This window comes from Rhinoraja longicauda, chromosome 30 (assembly GCF_053455715.1).
Source record: "Rhinoraja longicauda isolate Sanriku21f chromosome 30, sRhiLon1.1, whole genome shotgun sequence".
Taxonomy (NCBI): domain Eukaryota; kingdom Metazoa; phylum Chordata; class Chondrichthyes; order Rajiformes; family Arhynchobatidae; genus Rhinoraja; species Rhinoraja longicauda.
The window spans coordinates 6,823,431-6,847,719 of NC_135982.1; the positions used below are offsets into that span (position 1 = coordinate 6,823,431).

General features: G+C 43.1%; 1 protein-coding gene across 1 annotated transcript in view; it reads right to left on the bottom strand.

Moving 5' to 3' along the window:
* The window catches only part of ctnnbip1 (catenin, beta interacting protein 1), a 72,959-nt gene that overhangs the window by 3,934 nt on the left and 44,736 nt on the right, over positions 1-24,289 (bottom strand). The window contains exon 3 of the mRNA XM_078425264.1: positions 23,917-24,007. Within this exon, the coding sequence (XP_078281390.1) occupies positions 23,917-24,007 (91 nt within the window). The remainder of the gene's footprint in view (positions 1-23,916; positions 24,008-24,289) is intronic.

The window sequence follows — 24,289 nt, forward strand, 5'->3', positions numbered from 1 at the left end:
GGCTGATCATTCTCAATCAATACCCCGTTCCTGCTTTCTCCCCATATCCCCTGACTCCGCTATCCTTAAGAGCTCTATCTAGCTCTCTCTTGAATGCATTCAGAGACTTGGCCTCCACTGCCTTCTGAGGCAGAGAATTCCAGAGATTCACAACTCTCTGACTGAAAAAGTTTTTCCTCATCTCCGTTCTAAATGGCCTACCCCTTATTCTTAAACTGTGGCCCCTGGTTCTGGACTCCCCCAACATTGGGAACATGTTTCCTGCCTCTAATGTGTTCAACCCCTTAATAATCTTATATGTTTCGATAAGATCTCCTCTCATCCTTCTAAATAGATGCAAGTACAGGTGGAGCATGGGGGGCGGGGAGGGAGAATGGGGTGGTGGGAGATAAAGGGGGAGGGGGGGCTGTTAGAGGTTAGCTAAAATTGAAGAATTCAATGTTCATACCATTGGGTTCTAAGCTACCCAAGCAGGAAATGAGGTGCTGTTTGCGTGTGGCCTAACACTGGCAACAGAGGAGGCCCAGGACAGATAGATGAGTGTGGGAATGGGAAGGGGAATTAAAATGGTTGGCAACCAGGAGGTCCAGCAGACCTGACAGACTGAGAGCAAGCATTCGGTGAAACCGTTGGCGAGTGCACACTTGGTCTCGAAGATGTACAGGAGGCCACATTGGGAACACCAAATGCAGTAGGTGAGGTTGGCGGAGGTGCATGTGAACTTCTATCTCATCTGGAAGGACTACTGGGGTCCCTGGATGGAGGTGAGGAAGGGGGTACAGAGACAGGGAAATAGAGATGCACACAGTCACTTAGTTTTTATTCATACTATTTTCTTCAGGCATGTGAGGCGGCTGATACAAGGTTCTGAAGATTTTTTAATGCAAATGCCTGTGCACTTCCCTCTATTCAGAAACCTCAGCAGTCACTTTTTAAGTGGAATCAGCAGTTTACATTGAACAGCTAAAAAGATTGCACACTGAGAGAGGCATTAACCCAAGTGATGAGAGGTGATAAACGATGAATTGTCCCTAAAACGTAGATCATCAGCAGGAGAAGCAGTAGATAAACACATATTACAGCTCACCATGGAAGATAGTGGAATGTAATTAGCCCAGTGGTTGCACTCCATGTCTAAACTAATCCTTTGTGTGCTAATGCATAGAAATGTGCAAATATATAATTACTTTTAATTACTCCGACTACCAGCATCAGAAATTAATCAAATATAAATGCATGGATGAAATAAGCCGGCAAGATGAGATATTTGAATTCAAATAAAATTAAAGTTTGAAAAAAAGCTGATAAGCGGTAACACCATTTAGAACAGAAAAGAGGAAAAACTTTTTCACCCAGAGAGTTGTGAATCTGTGGAATTCTCTGCCTCAGAAGGCAGTGGAGGCCGATTCTCTGGATAATTTCAAGAGAGTTAGATAGCGCTCTTAAAGATAGCAGAGTCAAGGGATATGGGGAGAAGGCAGGAACGGGGTACTGATTGTGGATGATCAGCCATGATCACAGTGAATGGCGGTGCTGGCACGAAGGGCCGAATGGCCAATTCCTGCACCTGTTGTCTATTGTCTATTAACATCAAACATAATCAGAAAATTCTGCAATCAATTCCTGGTTTCGAGTAGGGCTAAAAAGTGAAATTATGAGGACAGATTTTAATTAGGCTTGAATGATATGAAAGTGAACTAGCCCATCGCACACCTGACTACCTTCCCTCACTTTACTCTTCATTATCTGGAAGTCATCTAACACCCTGGTGTTGATGAGTCCTTCCAGCACACATCATTCCAGATGTAAGTGAAGCCACAATCTCTTTCCTCGCTCCAACCTCCTCCCAGAACTTAATCGCTCCAAATCTGGTAGCTATGCCTTCAACTATCAAGGCACTAAGGTCTCTAATTCCTTCTCTAAACATCCCTGCCTCTCTACCCCTCATTCAAGACCTACCTCTCTGACCAAGCGTTTGATCATCTGCTCTATAATTTCTTTTAAGTGGTTCAGCAATAAATTATTGATGGCACTCCTGCAAAGTGCATTGGGATATCTTGGCTCGTTAAAGGAGTATTATAAATCGAAGCGGTTGTATTTCCTGGAGTACGGACGGACAAGGTTGACCTCGCTGAGATATGAGAAAACTGAGAGGAGAGATGGAGGATATATTTTGTGTAATGGTGGGTTAGGGTGCTCCAAAAACACTTCTTTACACAGAAGACAACAGAAATGTGGAACTTTCTCCTCTCAAATATTTGCCGAGAGTTGGTCAATTTAACATTTCACATGTGCGATTAAAACACATACAAAAGTAATCAGAAAACTTTACACAATGAAACAAAAAAGTGGAATAAGCACTAGGGGGTGTGTGGGTGGTGTAAATGTCATAAAGCTCTGAATTTATGACATAAATAGAAATAGCCCATTTTGCACCTTGCACCTGCTCCACTGTTCAAAAGGACCATTGTTCCTCTGATATTTGGGTTCAACTTTGGTGGCAAGAACAAGAAGGCAGATTATTATCTGAATGGTGTCAGATTAGGAAAAGGGGAGGTGCAACGAGACCTGGGTGTCCTTGTACATCAGTCAATGAAAGTAAGCATGCAGGCACAACTGGCAGTGAAGAAAGCAAATGGCATGTTGGCCTTCATAACGAGAGGATTTGAGTACAGGAACAAAGAGGTCCTTCTGCGGTTGGACAGGGCCCTAGTGAGGCCACACCTGGAGTATTTTGTGCAGTTTTGGTCTCCTAATTTGAGGAAGGGCATTCTTGTTATTGAGGGAGTGCAGCGTAGGTTCATGAGGTTAATTCCCGGGATGGCGGGACTGTCATATGATGAAAGAATGGAATGACTGGGCTTGTATTCACTGGAATTTAGAAGGATGAGAAGCGATCTTTTAGAAACATATAAAATTATTAAGGGATTGGACACGCTAGGTGCAGGAAACATGTTCCTGATGTTGGGGGAAGTCTAGAACCAGGAGCCACAGTTTAAGAATAACGGATAGGCCATTTAGAACTGAGACGAGGAAAAACATTTTCACCCAGAGAGTTGCGAATTTGTGGAACTTTCTGCCTCAGAAGGCAGTGGAGGCCGATTCATTGGATGCATTCAAATGAGAGTTAGATAGAGCTCTTAGGACTAGCGGAATAAAGGGATATGGGGAGAAGGCAGGAACGGGGTAATGAATGTGCATGATCAGCCATGATCACATTGAATGGCCTCCTCCTGCACCTATTGTCTATGTATCTATGTACTATCTAACTTCACTTTACTGCTTTGTTTCCATTACCCACAGTTTCTCGATAATTGATTTACTTTGACCTTGAATATACTAGAGGATTCACGCAGAGGGAGGTAGATATATGGAACGAATTGCCAGAGGAGGTAGTTGAGGCATATACCATTACAACATTTAAAAGGCATTTGGACAGGTACATGGAAAGGAAAGGTTTAGAGGGATATTGGCCAAACGCAGGCAGGTGGGACTAATGCAGATGGGACATCTTGGTCGACATGGACAAGTTGGGCCGAAGTGCCTGGTTTATAGTTATAAAGTCATACAGTGTGGAAACAGGTCCTTCGGCCCAACTAGCCCACACAGACCAACATGTCATCATATCATATCATATATATACAGCCGGAAACAGACCTTTTCGGCCCACCAACTCCCTGCCGCCCAGCGATCCCCGTACATTAACACTATCCTACACCCACTAGGGACAATTTTTACATTTACCCAGCCAATTAACCTACATACCTGTACGTCTTTGGAGTGTGGGAGGAAACCGAAGATCTCGGAGAAAACCCACGCAGGTCACGGGGTGAACGTACAAACTCCTTACAGTACAGCACCCGTAGTCAGGATCGAACCTGAGTCTCCGGCGCTGCATTCGCTGTAAAGCAGCAACTCTACCGCTGCGCTACCGTGCCGCCCGTCCCATCTATACTAATTCCACGCCTGCATTTGGCCCATAATCCCTCTAAACCTGCCCTATCCATGTAACGGCTTAATTGCTTCTTAAACGTTGGGATAATCCCTGCCTCAACTACCTCCTCCGGCAGCTCGTTCCATACACCCACCACTCTTTGTGCGAGAAAATTACCCCTCGGATTACTACAAAATCTTTCCCCCTTCACCTTGAACCTATGCCTTCCGGTTCTGGATTTCTCCCACTCTGGGCAAGAGACTCTGTTCCTCTACCCGATCTATTTCTCTCACATTCTTCTCTCTGAAGAAGGGTCTTGACCCGAAACGTCACCCATTCCTGTTCTCCAGAGAATATGCCGGTCCCGCTGAGTTACTCCACCATTTTGTGTAAAGCAGCCTCTACAGTTCCTTCCTGCACAAACTATTACGGGCACTTGACATCCCATCCCTCCTCCATACCTCTGTGCACTGGCAATCTTTCCACCTCCCTCTAGGTCCTGATGCAGGGCCTCAACCCAAAATATCAACGTACACTTTTTACCTCCACCAACGTAGCTTGACCTGCTGAGATCTTCCAGCAATCTGTTTTATGTATCAGATTCCATCATCTGCAGTATTTGGGACTCTCATACTATCCAATCAGATCATATAATGCTATGAGTACAATCAAGTCAAACTCAAGTACAATAGGTAGAGCAAAGGGGAAGATACAGAGTGCAGAATAGAGTTCTCACCATTGTAGCGCATCAGATCCACAGCCTGCATTGACTGCAAGGGGGAAGAGGGGAATCGGACATTACCCCAGCTCAGGGAAGGACCGTTCAGATGCCGGATACAGAGGGGAAGAAGCTGTTCCCGAGTCTGGTGTTGCGTGGTTTCAAGCTTCTGCAAAGGGACGACCCGCATAATTCGGCTATAATGCTTAAAGGGATTTGTAACTGTGAATCCAGTTGACTGTAATCTTGGATCAAGTTCAGCCATGGTGCCAGCCTTCATAGCTCAAATTGTCAAGGCTTTATCTCAATCCTCAACTTGCACCAATAGAGTCACACGGCACAGAAACAGGCCCTTCTGCCCAACACATCCATGCCGACCATGATGTCCAATCAAGCAGGTCCCATTTGCCCATTTTTGGCCCATATTCCTCTAAACCTTTCCCATGCATGTGAAATATATAATGGTACAAGGCTTTCCAGTTCATGGTCAGTTTATCAGCGAACAAGCAGTAAGCAAAAAGATCATTTATGACCATAAGAAAATAGGTTTGATCAAAACCCTTCTTTAAATCAGGCAATTCTCATGGATGCGATTTTTTAAAAATAAAGCGTTGCTATGGCAGTACTAGATTTGTGAAGCACATTTTGCAATCCAGCACAGCACAACCTTTGTCGCATGCAAGCCCTTTCCCAGAATAAGGGTGCAGCTTGCAGCTGTTAATCAAGGGAAGGAGGACCAGTATTTTCAAAGTGCGTAGGTAATTGCCATAATTTTCTTTTGAAATTAAATTTGTAGCTTGATTCATCTCCACGGTCGAGTCTGTGCTTTACTTCAAAGACGACAGAAATAAGCTACCGCATTAGAACAGAATCCGACAACCTACGTGATGCACTCATTTCCCTTGGAGACCTGACTCCAGAACCGCCATAGGCTCGCTCACATGCAAGTTGAATGCAGGGGGAAAAAAATCTAATTAAACAAACCGTTCCACCTGGCTGCCCTGCTCGAAACGCAACATAGAAACGCTAAATAGAAGCAGAGCCCAATTCACCCAATGCATTACGACAAGCTGACTCCTAGTTTTCACGGAGACTCCGGATAATCGTTTTGCATTGTGCATTTTTTTATTTCAATTTGTACTATTCCCCGAATCTAGGGAATTAAAAACAAAGATAGATGCACTCCTGACAATTCAAAGCTTAAAACCGACTGGGGTCAGAACTATCTCATTACCTCTTGCTGGTTACGTCCATGCTGATCTCCCCGTCTGGAAAACTATTCCCAAGCTGCACGTAAATAACTCAGTTTTCCTAAATTGAATCTGCATTTTGAAGATTAATCCACTGGCTTCATTTGTTGCGTTCATTCTCCAAATAAATATGGCAGAGCAACAAGGGAATGATTCAACATCCCCTCTGTATTATGGGCTGAGATCGAGAAAGCTGGGTATTGTTAACAGATTTCACTACTTATAGAGACTGCAGATGCTGGAATCTTGAGCAAAACACAAATTATTGGAGGAACTCAGCAGGTCAGGCAGTGCCTGGGGAGGGAAATGGAGAGGTGATGTTTGAAGAAGGGTCTAGACCTGAAACATCGCCTGCCCATTTCCTTCCACAGATGCTGCTTGACCCACTGAGACTTTGTGTTTCCCTCACTATTTATAGGCTGCTTTCCAACAAACCGACCTGCACTGTGCCACACTGCACTGTGCCACAGCAAACAAAAGATTCCTTTGGAGGAAAGCATTCACAGATTTTCAAGACTGGTTTTTACACAAATGCTCTGTTTTCATCTGGGAACCGCAACAACTCTCCATTACCCAGCCAACTAGGAGAGAGAATGAGAGAGAGAGTGCAAGAGAAAGCACAATGGAGAGGACGAGGGAGATGGATGGGTAGGAAAAAAACTGCAGATGATGGGTTAAATCAAAGGTAGACACAAAATGCTGGAGTAACTCAGCAGGTCTGGCTGCATGTCAGGAAAGAAGGAATGGGTGAATTTTGGGTTGAGACCCTTCTTCAGACTGATGTCAGGGGAGGGGGCGGGACAAAGATAGGATGTAGTAGGAGACAGGAAGACTAGTGAGAGAACTGGGAAGGGGGAGGGGAAAGAGAGGGACAGAGGAACTATCTGCAGTTAGAGAAATCAATGTTCATACCGCTGGGGTGTAAACTGCCCAAGAGAAATATGAGATGCTGTTCCTCCAATTTGCGCTGGGCCTCACTATGACAATGGAGGAGGCCCAGGACAGAAAGGTCAGATTGGGAATGGGTGGGGGAGTTGAAGTGTTTTTTTTATAATGGATGGGCGGGTGTGTACTTGCATCCATGGGTTTAATGTGTTTCTGCATTGGAGGAGAGTTGGAACATACAGACTTAGATGTGGTTGTGTGTGCACCCATGAAAGTACATATTCACCATCCCACATTCTTTAAACCGTCTTTCCTGAAGGGTAAATATTAAAGAAAAAATTTCATGTGGATCTGAATTACCCGATTTGTTGCTTGTATTCTGCTGAGTCAGTCAACTTTTTGGTTAATTGATAAGAGATTGAAAATATTAATTCCGAGAAATATAGTAGGAGCAAACTCAAAGGAAGTTGTTACAGGAGAAACTATCAATATTTCTGCAGTGCTGCTCTGAAAATTCATCCCTCTTGAATACTGGTTTCAATAGTAGGAGACAGGATCAAAAAGATTTATGCTTTAAAAAAAAATTCTGTCAAAGAGAAAAAAAACATATTTCCCGCCATATTATAACCTCTTGCCAGATCCTTACCTACTCATTTCACCTCTTTGGTGTTTCTTTATATCTTCCTGACCAATTTTCCTATCTATTTTTGTGCAATCAGAAAATTTAAAGACGTTTCATAAATATTAAAAAGATGAAATGTAAAAAGCTTAGGCCATAATATTGCCATTGTCCTTAATTATAGTTTTGAGGCTTCTGACTTCTTTTACATCTAATGGAAAGCAGCTATAGGGAGATTGCTGCCAAAGTTGTTGGTTTGCTACAAAGATTCATCATTCATTCATGACTGTCCCCCTGATTACATTTAATCTCTGTTTGCATTGTTGTCACCTTCTCCTAGCTAACAATGATCTATTCAACATTTTCCTTGAGCTGCATCTCTTTTGATGTCTCGTTTTCACACTTTACCCTTCCTTATCTCTGTGTCCCCGTCTCCCCTGACTCTCAGTCTGAAGAAGGGTCTCGACCTGAAACATCGCCCATTCCTTCTATCTAGAGATGCTGCCTGTCCCGCTGAGTTACTCCAGCATTTTGTGTCTCTCTTCAGTGTAAACCAGCATCTGCAGTCCCTTCCTACACACTTTCTGTTTAACTGCATGGTCACATATGCTGCTGCTATCACCATACTGCCCAGTCCATCACAGGGTACTGACCTTCACATCATCGTAGGGATCTATTAGAGCCACTGCCTCAAAAAGGCAGACCCACACCACCCTGGACACGCTCTCATTTCACTCCTGCCATCGGGAAGAAGGTATTGGAGCATGAAATATGTAATATTCCAGGTTTAGGAGCAGCTTCTTCCCTACAGCCATCAGATCATTAAACACTACAACCTCCAAATAAGCTCCGAACTATATGGACTGGGGGGGGGGGCAATATTTTTTACTTTGCACTACTACAGCCTATTTAGTTGTCTGTTTTTTTACAAAGTAAAAAAAGATGTGCATCTGCAAGTATGCATTTTATTGCTCTGTTTCGAGACATGACAATAAAACACTCTCGACTCTTCTTGGCTATCATACAAATTACTGATAGTCAGAGATGGATGCACAGACATATGGTAAGTGAGTTTGCCAATTATGAGAGTCTCATGCAAGGGAAATTGCCAGTAGAATTGTGAAGGTTACAGTTAAAAACAGAGATGTTGTTTCTAATTCGTGCTTAAACAAGTTACTGTAAGTTGCTCGAGAAGAGCAATATCCAACTCGTTTGAACTAGAGTTGAATTAAAGACACCTGCTCAATTATAGGCACTCCAGTTTATAATTATGGTTTCAGCTCCCAAATTGCTTCAGGAGACGGCTCATGTTCAAATTAACTATGTGACTGAAGCAACCATATCAAAACACCACAAAAAGATGAAAAACAAATCTATAAAAGTAGCGCCTGCAAGGACTTGCTGATACATTGGTATTTCTGTTCCACCCTCCTAGGCATTGAGTTTAGTTTACTGTTTAGTTTAGTTTAGATTACAGCTTGGAAACAGGCCCTTCGGCCCACCGACCAGTGATCCCCGCACGCTAACACAATCTTACACACACTAGGGACAATTTACACTTATACCAAGCCAATCAACCTACAAACTTGTACGTCTTTGGAGTACGGGAAGAAACCGAAGATCTCGGAGAAAACCCACGTGTTCACGGGGAGAACGTACAAACCCGGGTCTTCGGCGCTGCAAGCGCTGTGAGGTAGCAACTCTACCGCTGCACCCAAAATACTAAATACTGGCTTGAGGATCGGTGGATAGCTTTGTTTCCAGTTATACTTCGATAAAGGCCTGGGAATGGCACCACAAAGTAGCTGAAGCCTGCACTCATGGCTGATGAGGACATCAGCCATGAGTCCATTTATGCTCTCCAGAAATGCTGACGTTCTACTATTTTGTCTGGATATCAAACTAGAACCTAAGGCATGGCAGATCATTGATTGGGACTGAGGTATACGAGACCTCCATCATTGGTCAGGTTTCCTATAATTATTGAACAACAGTGGCTATAATGTTGCCTGCACTTGCATCTATGGAGCGCACACTGGTTTGTTTGAGAACCTCATTAACCTACTGGAGATGGGTTAATGAAGTTCACAAACAATCACAAGAGGTGAACCTCGCATCCATATGAGACATATCTAGCTAATTGAACCACTGCCTCAAGCTACAGAAAGGTTTGTACCATGGAAATTCATGTGGCAATGGGAAGCTGGTTTATGGAATGTATCAAAAACAATCTATTGCATTTAATGCCGATTCTCACCTCTGGACAATATGGCCAGAAATGGAAGGGTGACTGGGACCATGTGATCAGGAAATATTGTTGCAATCATACATCTTCATAATATTCTTCATCTCTGTACATTACTCAGCACTATCATTGCCCCCCACTGTCGGTTCTGGCAGCAAACTCCAGAATCCTACATTAATCCCATTTTTTATTCTCATCAACCACCCCACCTTTTATCGTATGTGCACTCGAGGGGTGATTTACAGCAGCCAATTAATGCACAAAGCCACAGGTTTCAAGGTTGTGGGAGTAAGCCAGGGCAACTGGAGGCAACCCAAGCAGTCATAGGGAGAACGTGCAAACTCCACACAGCAGAACCCAAGATCAGGATTGTTTCCGGATCTCTGGCGCCGTGAGGCGGCATCTCTACTAGCTGTGCCTCAACGCCACCCTTATCATCTTTGTTGAAAACACTGCTGCAACCTTACAGCTGCACATCCTACAACTATAATCAACATCAAAGGAGATCTGCTGCATAGTTAGTATTTGAGTTTTCTGTTTTGTATTTGTGCAAAATGTATTTTGCAGGACAGAATAGGGAACTGGTTCTAGCACAACCCTCTCAAAATGTAATTTCTTTGTGTTGATTCATTACGTTCAGAGGATCAAGAAGCATTCTAGACTTTATCAGGATAACACCTACACAAGGAGGACTGAGACGGTTAAAAAGCTGGAATGTAAAGCGCCAGTGTAACACAGTAAGAAACTTAACAACAGACTGCTAAAGTTGAAACGCTGAAGTAAAAATTAAATGATTAGCTGAAGTCAATTTTGGTCCCTTATAGACTGAGACTGGAGAATTATACAAAATGGCAGAGAAATTAACTAACTGTTTTGCATGTCTCTTCTTTACAGTAAACCTCCTGAAAATAGTACAATATAACAGGTCTAGGCTAAATAAGTAACACAAAAAAATCAGCATGAGTAATAAATTACACCAGAGGGGTTAATGGCATGAAAGGTAGTACATCTCCGTGGCCTGATGTCCTGCACCACCGCTTTCTAAATGGGGTGGCTGTGGAGGTTGTGTATGTACTGACTGATCTTACAATAGGCCACGGATTTGAGAATTACACCTTTCATAATTTTTTTAAAAAGCAGAATAAAAGGAAACAATAGATTACAGGGAAAATGCCGGGAGAAAGACAAATGCAGACAAGGCTTCAAGGGGATATACGCGGATTAAGTGAATGCGCAATGACACAGCAGGTGGAATATATTGTGGACAAATACAAATTTTTGGAAGGTGGTAGAAAGTCAAAGTATTTTTTAAATAGTAAACGATTGAATGATGTTGCAGTTCAAGGGGACTTGGATGCCCTTGTACATAAATCATGAACATACAGCAAACAAATAAGAAGGCCAACAGAAAATTAGTCTTGAAATCATCATCATTGGTCCAAAAACGCTCACCAAATCCACCCAAAACTTCATCCTCAACATTGATGGTCTCCCAGTATCCACCTCACCTCACATCCGGAATCTTGGAATCATCCTTGATCAAACCCTCTCCTTCGACAAACACATCAAACACATCACAAAGACAGCCTTCTTCCACCTCAAAAACATTGCCCGTCTCCGTCCATCCCTCTCCTCCACAGCTGCAGAAACCCTCATCCACGCCTTCATCACCTCCTGTCTGGACTACTGCAACAGCCTCCTCTATGGCGCACCCTCAAAAATCATCAATAAACTTCAATACATTCAAAACTCCGCTGCCCGTCTACTCACACACACCTCGATCCGTGACCATATCACCCCCGTCCTTTATAAACTCCACTGGCACCCCATCCCCCAGGGAATCCAGTACAAAATCCTCCTCATAACCTACAAAGCCCTCCATAACCTGGCCCCATCCTACCTGACCGACCTCCTCCACAGGCACACTCCCACCTGCACCCTCCGCTCTGCCGCTGCCAATCTCCTATCCCCCCACATCCGGACTAAACTCAGATCCTGGGGGGACAGGGCTTTCTCCATCGCTGCTCCCACCCTATGGAACTCACTACCCCAAACCGTTAGAGACTCCCCCACACTCACCACATTCAAAACATCGCTGAAGTCTCACCTGTTCAGTACTGCCTTCAACCACTGAAGGTCACCTCACCTTCTGTCTCCTTTCTCTGTTCATTTATTTATTTACTTATTTATCTATTTATTCATTTCCCTATGTTCTCAAAATCTCTGTAAAGCGTCTTTGAGTATATGAAAAGCGCTATATAAATAAAATGTATTATTATTATTATTATAAGAGGATTCGAGCACAAGATGTATTATTACAATTATATAGGACTCGGGTGAGATTGCACCTGGAATCTTGCATGCGGATCTGGCCTTTCACCCAAGAAAGGATAGACTTACAAGTGAGTGTGTGTAAGAAAGGTTTACTAACAAGAAATGATGTCCAATGACGATTCAACAGAATGGTTCCTGGGAAGACCCCAGTTTGAAATACAAAGAACCATTGAGTAGACTTGGACCGAAGTCGATGTTTTAATGAGATCACTTCTCGGTTTGAGTAGACTTGGACCTGTCTATGTTTGAATGAGATCATCTGGCAATTTTTAAATTCAGAAAAATGAGTGGTGATTTCATTAAAACATACTAGATTCTAGAGGGGAATGACAGAATAGATGTAGGGCTGATATTTCTCCTGGTGTGAGTGTTTAGAATTAGGAGTCACATTTAAAAAATAAGAGGTTGGCTGCTCAGGACAAAGATGAAATGTATTCACTGATGACGCAGTGAAACCTTTGGACAGATCCATGCAAGAGGGGTGTGTGTGGAGGCTCAGTCATTGAGGACTGATACGGATGCACCATGGGTAGAGGGGAGGAGGGAATAATGTCCATTATTGCTGGTTGTCCGCTAGAACTAAGGAAGAGATTCGTTCCACTCATCTAGACGTCATGCCGTGAAACAACAAGTTGTTTTCAAATACTAAGTTCTTTTCAACAATATAAAAATGTTTTTATTGCAGCAAGCTAAAAAAACTAAGGGTTGTTTGTTGCGTTGTTTAATTATCATTGCATGAGTGTTGATAGAAGCGATTGATGGCAATGTCAATGACCTCCCGCAGTGCAACTAGCAAGTCAAGTCAAGTCAAGTCAAATTTATTTGTCACATACCCATACACGATCTGCAGTGAAATGAAAGTGGCAATGCCTGCGGATTGTGCACACAAAATTACAGCCTGTGTTCTTAAAGAGACGGTGGTGCCTGATAACTGTGGGGACACGCCATTCGCTATAACCAAAATCAAATATAAAGAGCTCTGTAATAATGAGGGTCGACTGTATATTCAAAGCAAAGACTGCTGGATTTTGAGATATTCAGTGAATACAATATGACTCTGAAGAGGGTCCTGACCTGAGTCACCTATCCATAGCCCCCAGAGATATCACCTGACCCGTTAAGTTATGAGGATATGGCATTTGTGAAAGAATGTGGTTCTGAGGTAAAAGATCAGCCATGATCTTGTTGAATCAGCCATTATCTTGGAGAGAAGGCAGGAGAATGGGGTTGAGAGGGAAAGATAGATCAGCCTTGATTGAATAGCGGAGTAGACTCGATGGGCCAAATTCTGCTCCTGTTACTTATAAACTTATGAATGGTGGATCGAGCATGACAGGCTTAATGGACTATGCCCTCTGGTGCTCCTTTTATAAAACTGGGCAACATTTTTTCCTACATTTCACATCTGACATTGAGACTGCCTAAACACTATGTCCCATGGGCAAATGGAAACTGTGTGAATGAAAAATAGTTTCACGAGTGACTATGGTGATGACATGGTGTAGCCCAGGTTCATCAACAACACCTTGCATTTAGATAGTGCCTGTTACATGGAAAATACCCTAAGATGCCTCACAGAAATTTTCAGAAACAATATTTGACTGAAGACCACCAAAGGCAAACAAGGGCAGGCAACCAGAGGTAGATGCCTAAAGGAATATCATAATGAAGGGTAGAGGTGGGAAAGTCAAGGAGTTCATGAAGGGAATTTCAGAGCTGAGGACCCCCGAGTTTCATACATTCTGAACTATAATATTTAAGAGTTAAGATCTAATAGGTTAATTGTCTGAGCAAAACCAAAAACATTACCAATTTTTCTTTATTTCACCAGAACTGAATTTTCTCTCCTCAATCCCAAATATTAGCCACTTTGAAACATTCATCAAGACTAGATCATCAAATAATCTGATTTGTAAGATATTGCACAGCCAAGAACTAATTACAGAAAATAATTTCTGTAAACACAGTTGAAATTTCCACAGGAACAAAATAATTGAGGATTATGTTCAATTCTACTGAGATGAGGCTGTCTCACCGATTCATTGCCCAAGTGGGGGATGACAGACAGACAGCCCGGCTTGCCACTGCCGATATCCACACCAGACCAGACCAGACATCGTGAATGACTGCTCACTGAGGCTTTTCCCTGGTGGCATCAAGGCCACCCACCCTGACCTGGACGTCTACCCTTGACCTTCAACTTTAGGCTATGCACGCCATACGCAAGAGGGAAAACTGCGGGTGGAAAAAAAATGGCTGAACGATACTTTCCACCCCATGGATTTTCTTCACCCACCAAACAAACGTCTTGTTTTGGAGGGTGGAGTTTCACAGAAAGAAATCAAAAGGTTACCCGATATTCTGAAGCAGCACGTTTTTGCAGCATTTTAGTAACTTTATTTGACGGGTACTTAAGACTTTATTGTCATTAGCAAAAAAAATCTTGCAGAGGCATTCCCTATCAAAATGTTTTGCTTTAGTATTTAATGAAAAAAACACCTTAAGAACTCAGGCAATCATCTCAGCACCATGGAGAACACTGAATAACAGATATTGCACCTCTTGTGATCCAAAGGAATCTGTGCTACAGGCAGAGGTGCTATATTATCGGTGTTAGCTGCAGTGACATTTCATATTTATGAAGAATATGTAGTTCACAGAATCTCACATGTGGGTGGTTATACATCGGCATGAAATTCAACAGCTTCGTTGGCAGAAGATTCGTTCTTATTTCCTGCTGAACCCTTGGCCTATAAATAGCATGGTGGCTGCTTTGCCTATCTGCCCACTGCTGCAGCGTGAAGCAGGAAAAGTGGCGACAAAGGGCTTGCATCGTGTGCTCATGTTACAACGGTATTTATTTCACAAAATGCTGGAGTAACTCAGCAGGTCAGGCAGCGTCTCAGGAGAGAAGGAATGGGTGACGTTTCGGGACCCGAAACGTCACCCATTCCTTCTCTCCTGAGACGCTGTCTGACCTGCTGAGTTACTCCAGCATTTTGTGAAATAAATACCTTCGATTTGTACCAGCATCTGCAGTTATTTTCTCACACTACATGTTACAACGGTGACAGCTTCACCTAATCACCTTGATTCTAGCCAAGATAAAACAACTAACATAATTAATTGACCCCAAAACGAAACCTATCCTTGTCCTCCAGACATGCTGCATGACCCGTTAATTTATCCAGCACTTTGTGTCTTTGTTTGTACACCAGCATCTGCAATTTATTGTGTCTCCAATAAAAAATATATATTACAGTATATATTCTGTAGCGGTTGGCAACGTTTCTCTAAAAAGTGTGGAAATAACATATTCTGCCAGTGGCTCTGCTGGAAACTTTTCAGCAGATTTATGCAAGTTCTTGTGGAATAATTTTCTTCGTCAATTAAAAATACAATGGTTCTCCCTTAAATTTTGATATTTAGCCAACACAGCTCTGTAAAACATTTATTTGACTGTTAACTGCTCCCTAACAAAATGCTCTGCAAAATAATTCCGAAGAAGGGTCTCAAACTGAAACCCTGCACACCCCGTGGAGGGGGTGTGGAGGGAGGGGGAGGGGGAGGGGGAGAGGGAGGGAGTTGGCGAGAGGGAGACGGAGGGGAAGGAGGGAGGGAGGAGGGAAAGGGGAGGGGAAGGGGGGGAGGGGATGGGGAGAGGGAGGTTGGAGAGAGGGGGACAGAAGGAGTTTGGAGGGAAAGGGGGAAGGGGAGGGAAAGGGGAAGGGGAGGGAAAGGAGGAAGGGGAGGGTAGGGGCGGGAGGGGAGGATGGGGGGAGGGGAGGAGAGGGTGCTGCACCAATGCAGGAGAGGTTTGGGCCCAACGGGTCCACTTGGTCTAGTCTCCTTCCTAAAAGAATGTCCTTTTATTCTGAGGCTATGACCTTTAGTCCTGGACTCTTGCACCAGTGGAGACATCCTCTCCACATCCACTCTATCCAAGCCATTCACTATTCTGTAAGTTTCAATGAGGTCTCCCCTCATTCTTCTAAACCCCAGCAAGTACAGGCCCAGTGCCGACAAACGCTCATCATAGGTTAACCTACGCATTCCTGGGATCTTTCTTGTAAACCTTCTCTGGACCCTCTTCAGAGCCAGCACATCCTTCCTCAGATATGGCGGCCACAATTGCTCACAATATTCCAAATGCGGCCTGACCAGCGCCTTATAGAGTCTCAGCATTACACCCCTGTTTTTGTATATAAGCCATCTTGAAATAAATGCTAGCATTGAGTTTGCTTTCTTTACTACCGATTTGACTAGCGGATTAACTTTTTGGGAATCCTGCACCAGCACTCCCAAGTCCCTTTGCACCTCCGATTTCTGGATTATCTTCCCATTTAGAAAATAGTCTACGCCTTTATTCCTACTTCCAAAATGCATGACTCCACACTTTGCTACACTGTCATTTCTCAGCCCGCTCTCCCAACTTGTCCAAGTCCTTCTGCAGAGTCCCTGCTTTCTCTGCACTACCTGCCATTCCACCTATTTTCGTATCATCCGCAAACTTGGCCCAAAGCCTTCAATCCCCTCGTCCAAATCATTAATATACATGAGGCATCCCTCATGCTAGGCACCACTCTGCAGTTTGAATAGTAAAAACGATGATGTATTTTAGCTTCATGCTGTTAAGATTACGACGGAAATGTTGCCAGCTAATTAGGAATTTATTTTTTATCCACATTACATGGAGGCGCCGGCTGTATAATTTAGCATAAGTAAGTAGTGAAGTTGGATATATTAAATCTGTATTTCTTGTCAACAAACCTATGATGCATAAAAATTACAGGCTCTCCAATGGTAAGACTCTTGCAACAGATTGGAACATAAGGCAGGTTTACAAAATAGCTGGAGAGAAGCAATTTATTATTTGATACTGAACAGCGGGCAATATCCAGTGTCAAACACTTTAGAATCAAATTCTTACTTTTTTGCGCCTCAGTACAATTAAGTTCTAGATTGAGTGCATGATTTCTGCAGTTTTAATATCGCAAGGCAGGGCACCTTAGTACTAGGAAGAAAACAATAACTAGCTAGAGTTCATACAACAATCACCATCCCATTTTTCTTCTCTGTTCACTTGGTGTAGACATCCAATTGTCCCTCCCTAATCACTCACTGGCTGAGGAGCTTGTCAGGGTGTTTGAGAAGACAATTAAAGACAAGGGAATCACGGCAGATTTTGCCTGAAGGATGCGAGGAAAACAAATGGATTTTTACAACAATTTGAGATTTATTTAATGACTTGAATTTAAATGCTCCAAGTGCTGAGGTGGGATTCACAATTGTACCTTTAGATCAACTCTCCAAATCTTTCGTGCCCAGCCCAATAAGTTAAACACTACTCATAATCCAAGAGGAACGGCACGGTGGCACAGCGGTAGAGTTGCTGCCTTACAGCGCTTGCAGCGCCAGAGACCGAGGTTCAATCCCGACTATGGACGCTGTCTGTACGGAGTTTGTACGTTCTCCCCATGACCTGCGTGGGTTTTCTCTGGGATCTTTGGTTTCCTCTCACACTCCAAAGATGTACAGGTTTGTAGGTTAATTGGCTTGGTATACGTGTAAATTGTCCCAAGAGTGTGTACGTTTGTGTTAATGTGCAGGGATCACTGGTCGGCGTGGGCCAGGTGGGCCAAAGGGCCTGTTTCCGCGCTGTATCTCTAAACTAAACTAAAAAAGGAAGGTGGGGTTGGAGTGTGGAATGGGGTGAAGGGAGTTGGGTCCTGGTGCAAAGAAGGGTCTTACATTCTAGTGCCGAGGCCTGCACTCTAGCTAGTTATTGTTTTCTTGCTAGGACTGAAAACAGTATTAAAACTGCAGAAGTTATGCACTCGATCGAGAACTTCATTGTCCTGAGAACTCCTTGGGTTCAACTGCAAAGCAGTAACAACAATATTGTTTAAGATGGAGATAAATTTGATTTGACGTCTAGTTATTTACTCAAGATTGTATCAGGATCAAACTCCATGTTGGCCTTAACTGAAGAGCAAGGTTTCAGCAAAAATGAAGGAAAACCTCTCTTTCTTTTGATCTTCCTCAATTGAGTGGATACTAAAGACCAACCTGAGATCAACAATGGTGTAAAGAACCAATAAATTAAGAACCTTCTAATTTCAGTGATAACATTATAGCAGACACAGCCTACATCTCAATTCACAGTACCCGCAAAGAGCTAGGACGTAGCAAGCAATGCTCTTGGCGGTTCATCCTACCAATTTCATCTCCATTACAGGGATCGGTATGAGTTGCATTCTCTTTTCCCAGGCCTTTGAAACTAGAAAAATATTCTATACAGATACTGTTTAAACATGAATACTATTCGAGTCTGAAGAAGGGTCTCAAACCAAAACGTCACCTGGTCATGTTCTCCAGAGATGCTGCCTGCCCCAGCACTTTATGTCCTTTTCTGTAAACTAGCATCAGCAGTTCCTTGTTTCTATAATACTACTGTTCCCTTCGGCAGTCCATCAACACACCAATATGTTGTGCCACAATGCCACCCAGAGGATTACTCATTCTAGTGAAACTCCATTCCCAGAACCTTCTCATTTCAACGGCTTAACATTACAGCAGATTCATAATTGGAAAACTGAATAATTTGGGAGTTTCAGTAGGTCTGAAATGGTACGTGCCTCATCCTGTACATTTTAGGGAGGACACAAAAGCTGGAGTAACTCAGCGGGACAAGCAGCATCCCTGGAGAAAAGGAATAGGTGATGTTTCGGGTAAACCCGAAAAGTCACCCATTCCTTCTCTCCAGAGATGCTACCTGTCCCGCTGAGTTACTCCAGCTTTTTATGTCTATCTTCAGTTTAAACCAGTATCTGCAGTTCCTTCCTACACATTTTAGGACCCCTGATTTGGGGCCTCTTTGGGAGCCCAATGTAAGGGGAAAGTACACAGTTAATGGCAAGGCCCTTAAGAACATTAACATACAGAGGGATCTTGGGGTGCAAGTCTATAACTCCCTGACAGTGGTAACACAAGTAGATAGAGTGGTAAACAAGGCATATGGGTGATAGGTGCCTGGAACGAGCTGAGAGTGGTGGTAGTGGAGGCAGATACTAGTGGTGTTTACAAGGCTTTCAGATGGATGGACATGCAGGGAATGAAGGGACATAGATCATGAGCAGGCAGTTAAGATTAGCTTAGCTTGGCATCAAGTTTGGCACAGACATTGTGGGCCGAAGGGCCTGTTCCCATGTTGTGCTTTTCTATGTTTAATGTCTAATGCAACTAATGTGCATCTGATCTATTAAATTGCACATTGGAAACTAGGTAGATTCCAGGATAGGCATAAAATGCTGGAGTAAATCAGTGGTTCAGGCAGCGTTTCTGGAGAAAAGGAATAGGGTCGAGATCGGGTGGCGTTTCGGGTCGAGATCCTTCGTTAGACTTAGTCTGGGGAAACGGGAAACTAGAGGTATGAAAGGTGAGAGACGAGAGGTAGGATCCTTTTCATACCTCTCAGTCCCCTCTCCCATGACTCAGTCCCGCTGAGTTACACCAGCATTTTGTGTCTATCTGTGGTGTAAAACAACATCTGCAGTTCCTTGGTTTCACAAAATGCTGGAGTAACTCAGCAGGTCAGGCAGCATCCCAGGGGAGAAGGAATGGGTGACGTTTCGGGTCGAGACCCTTCTTCAGTCTGAAGAAGGGTCTCGACTCGAAACGTCACCCATTCCTTCTCTCCTGAGATGCTGCCTGACCTGCTGAGTTACTCCAGCATTTTGTGATACCTTCGATTTGTACCAGCATCTGCAGTTATTTTCCTACACCATCTGCCGTTCCTTCCTAAACATTGAATCTAGGTTAGTTACAGTACAGTTCAGAATGGGCAATAACTCTGAAAATGTGTTGGCCATTGTTCCTTTCTGCCTGGTAGATTCTGACATTGGTGCGGCATTACTGTAAGCTGGTTTCGGTTTCAATCTGCTTTCCGAGATGCGCTCTGCATCATCCTCATGTACATCAATGTGATGCTGTCAGAATGGTGTAGAGAGGATCTTTTCAATGTTGCAAGGCTGAATGCATGCGCCTGGCCAAAATAACTTGCCAAAAAGATCAAACCTTTCTCATCTGGCAGTGCAATCAGGTTGACTTGAGATTGCAGCCACAGAAAACTGGGTGAAACTAATTATTATATATATTTAAATAAAAGTCAACAAAAGGAAACAAAATATTCTTTGAGACCAGAGATCACTACTGAGGGAAAAGTGAATTGAATCTCAAGATTCCTTTTTGGGTCGGGTTTTAAAGCCATCTTTAAAGGACAAAGTATTAGTTTTATACTTTATTCTTTAAAAATAACCCAGGGTGTTGTCTTGCTGTTGTTAGAATTAGTCATGCTCCACTCCCTTCATTATATCTTAATTGTGACACAAATACATTCCTCCTGACAGCATTGCTAAATACCTCATGCAACACAAGTACAACATATCTACACCCATAATTTACATAAGGCATCCATTGATCCTTTAACTTCCATCTAGCTACTAAAACGAAATAAATAAACCAATATCAATCTATCCTGTTAGAAATCGTATTTCGGCTGTTTAGGTAAGGCATCAGCTCACATCTCTCTGAATACGCACTCACATTATCCCTAATAACGAATGCCATTAGTTTTCTAATTATTCAATGACGGGCGAAGTGTGGAGAGTGTGAGGTGGAGATCCACATCAAACATCCATCTGGAGTAAACCTGAGAGAACAATCTGATAGTGCTGGATGGACTGGGTGTCAGTAGCTTCACCTGACTGGGGCGTGCAGAACAAGAGGTTGCATAGAACCGAAATGAGAAAAAAGCGTCTTCACGTAGAATCTGGTGAACCTGGTGAATTCCCTATCAGAAGGCCGTGCACAAGCCACTGAATACATTTAGATGTAGAGATCAAGAAGCATGGAAGCAGGCTTTTCTACACACTGCCCATGCCAACCATCAATCACTCATTTATACTCATCCCATTTTTATTCTCTACACATTTCCGGTAACACCCCAAAGATTCTGGAGAGGAGTTAATGGAAATAGTGGAGATTTACAGTGACCAATTTACTTACTAACCCACACACCTTTAGCATGTGGAGGAAACCCATGGGGTCACAGGAAAGGAAAATTTCACACATGCCACAGCAGAGGTCAGAATTGAACCCAGATCAATGAAAGTGCAAGGGAGCAGCTCTACCCTCTGCACTACTGTGCAGTGAACAGGTAAGGAGAAAGATACAAGACACCCAGGGCATGGGGAGTAAATGAGAATTGTGGTTAGCAAGAGGCGATTAGGCATGGTCATACAGAATAGCCCACTGTTCCACAGTTGGCAATACAGAGGCACAGCGGTAGAGTTGCTGCCTTACAGCTCCAGAGACCCGGGTTCGATCCTGATTATGGGTGCTGTCTGTACGGTGTTTGTATGTTCTCCCGGTGACCATGTGAATTTTCTCCAGGTTCCTCCCACATCCCAACAACGTGCAGGTTTGTAGTTTCATTGGCTTTGGTAAAATTGTAAACGGTCCCTAGTGTGTAGGATAGTGCTAGTGTACGGGGTGATCGCTGGTCGGCGCAGACTAAGGGCCTGTTTCTGTGCTGTATCTCTAAAGTCTGAAGTCCTCCAATTTCCTATGTTTCCTCAAGTACACAAACAATATCAGCAATAAATTCCTGTCATATTGCAAGGAAAAATGTCTCAAGAAAGACTGATGAAGAGAGGAAATGTACAGATCAAGAGCAACGATAACAAAACACACACAGGATATTTGCTTTAAAAAGGTGATTGAGAGACTATTTTTATAAATCATTCATGGAATGTGGGGGATGATGTCAAGACCATAATGTATTACCCATTTCCAACTGGGTTGACAGAGTATTTAAGACAGAAGTTAAAAATTAACTGCAGTTCCATATGTCAGGAGTCATGTTTGGGGCCCAACTGGTTAAGGATGGCAGAGTTCCTGCTTTACATGACTTCAGTGAACCAGGTAGGTTTTTTACAACAATCGCCACCTATTATACCAGCTTCTTTAATCTGGTTTTAATTAGCTAAATTATATTTTCTGGCAGGCCATGTGTTTGAATTTATGCCTCCACATCATTACTCCAAATTTCAATCTTTCAATTCCAGTAACAAAACTTCGATGTTACCATATCGGTAATCTTGTTATTCTATTTAAACTTGTCTGCACATTCTGCCTTTAGAATTCAAATTTTCTCAAACATACTTAACTGCAGATGGATTTTGTTGTCAATAATCGAGTTTCTTTTGCATTATGACTAAATCTGGATGTAGCAAGCACCCATATGTTCATACCTTTTCTTGGTAAATGAATGGAATGGGTTGATTCACTGCCTCGCACCTGATCTAATCTGGTGCACAGACTTCCTGTCCAACTGCTGGAAAACTGCAGGAAGCTCCTCGAGAGAGAGAACAGTCGACACTAGTTGTACACACATCAGCTTGTCTATATTCAGCCACCCTTTAGCAGGAATTGCAAACTTTCTCACAGCAGGGAGTTACATATTGAAATTAGACATTTGCCGAAACATTGATTTTATTTTTTAAATTTACGTAACAGAAAGAACAAAAACTCTGATGAGGTGGAGGACTGTTCCTCCTCATGAAAAACCCACTTCCTCGTCCCACGATAACATTTGTTTTCTGTTAGTCACAGGCAAGGCAGTGCAATCATACAAGGATAGGAGGAGGTCATATGGGCCATTGTGTTCAGGGCAACTCTTTGGCCATGCAAGTCAATGAAATCTCACTTTTCTGATTTTAAAATTGGTTGTTGGACCAAAGAATGGTTGGATCGTTTTTAAGATGGCAGGGTTAACTTGGAGTTCAGTTAACTGGTCGAGTTCTGTAAGGATCCGTGCTTGTGCCAGAGTTACTTGTAATCAATATCAATAACAGAAATAACAATGACAATAGACGCAGGAGTAGGCCATTCGGCCCTCGAGCCAGCACTGCCATTCAATGTGATCATGGCTGATCATTCACAATAACCAGTGCATTATATACAACTGTGCTGGAGTAATTCAGCAGAACAAGCAGCATCATTGGATAGAAGGAATGGGTGACATTTCGGGTCGGTACCCAGAGTCTGAAGAAGGGTCTCAACCTGAAAAGTCACCCATTCCTTCTATCCAGATATGCTGCCTGTTCTGCTGAGTTACTCAAGCATTTTGTGTAAATCTTCGGTGTAAACCAGCATCTGCAGTTCCTTCGTACACATATACAACTGTGTGTCAGGACCAAGATGGAAGATGGAATGGAAAGTTGCTTCAGCTGTTTGAAATCCATAAACCATTGCAATATTATGGTCCTTATATGTGCAAGAGTGCATTTAGTATTATAACTTACAATACCCAAATATAGCCACTAGAAGGCATCAGTGGGCTAAGCATAATAAAAGAAATATCCACTGGCTGAAACCTCAGCAACTCAATTTACCAAATTGCCTCAAATTATGAATTCTTGTTTGCACAATGGTGGATTGGTCCTGCCAAAAATCTGGATTCCAACTGTTTCAACTCAAGTTTAAAACTGGATCTTTACAGAACGGGCGGCACGGTAGCGCAGCGGTAGAGTTGCTGCTTTACAGCGAATGCAGCGCCGGAGACTCAGGTTCGATCCTGACTACGGGTGCTGCACTGTAAGGAGTTTGTACGTTCTCCCCGTGACCTGCGTGGGTTTTCTCCGAGATCTTCGGTTTCCTCCCACACTCCAAAGACGTACAGGTATGTAGGTTAATTGGCTGGGTTAATGTAAAAATTGTCCCTAAATTGTGTAGGATAGTGTTAATGTACGGGGATCGCTGGGCGGCACGGACTTGGAGGGCCGAAAAGGCCTGTTTCCGGCTGTATATATATGATATGATATGATGATAACCATCTGCTGCAATTGCTTAAATGAGAACAGTCCTTACCCTGATCAATTGGATGCTGTGGAAGTTGGCTAAGTTGACTGTTCACTACTCCGGCATAAGTTCGTAGAAAAGCTTCTTCGCTTGGAGTTAGCTGTTAAAATAAAGAACCTGTTTTATTTTGCAGAATTGATCAGTAGCACTGAGGCATTAAAAAAAAATTCTTAAGCAATTAATTTCAGTCATATAACGAGATTTTGTACAGACATGAAAACTCCTAAAAATAGACACATAGTGTTGGAGTAACTCAGCGGGTCAGACAGCATCTCTGGAGAATATGGTTAAGTGACATTTCGGGAGATGTTGGAGAAGTGTCTGACACGAGGATGCTAATCGAGGATGTGCTTAGGTATGGCAATACTGTACTCAACTGTAT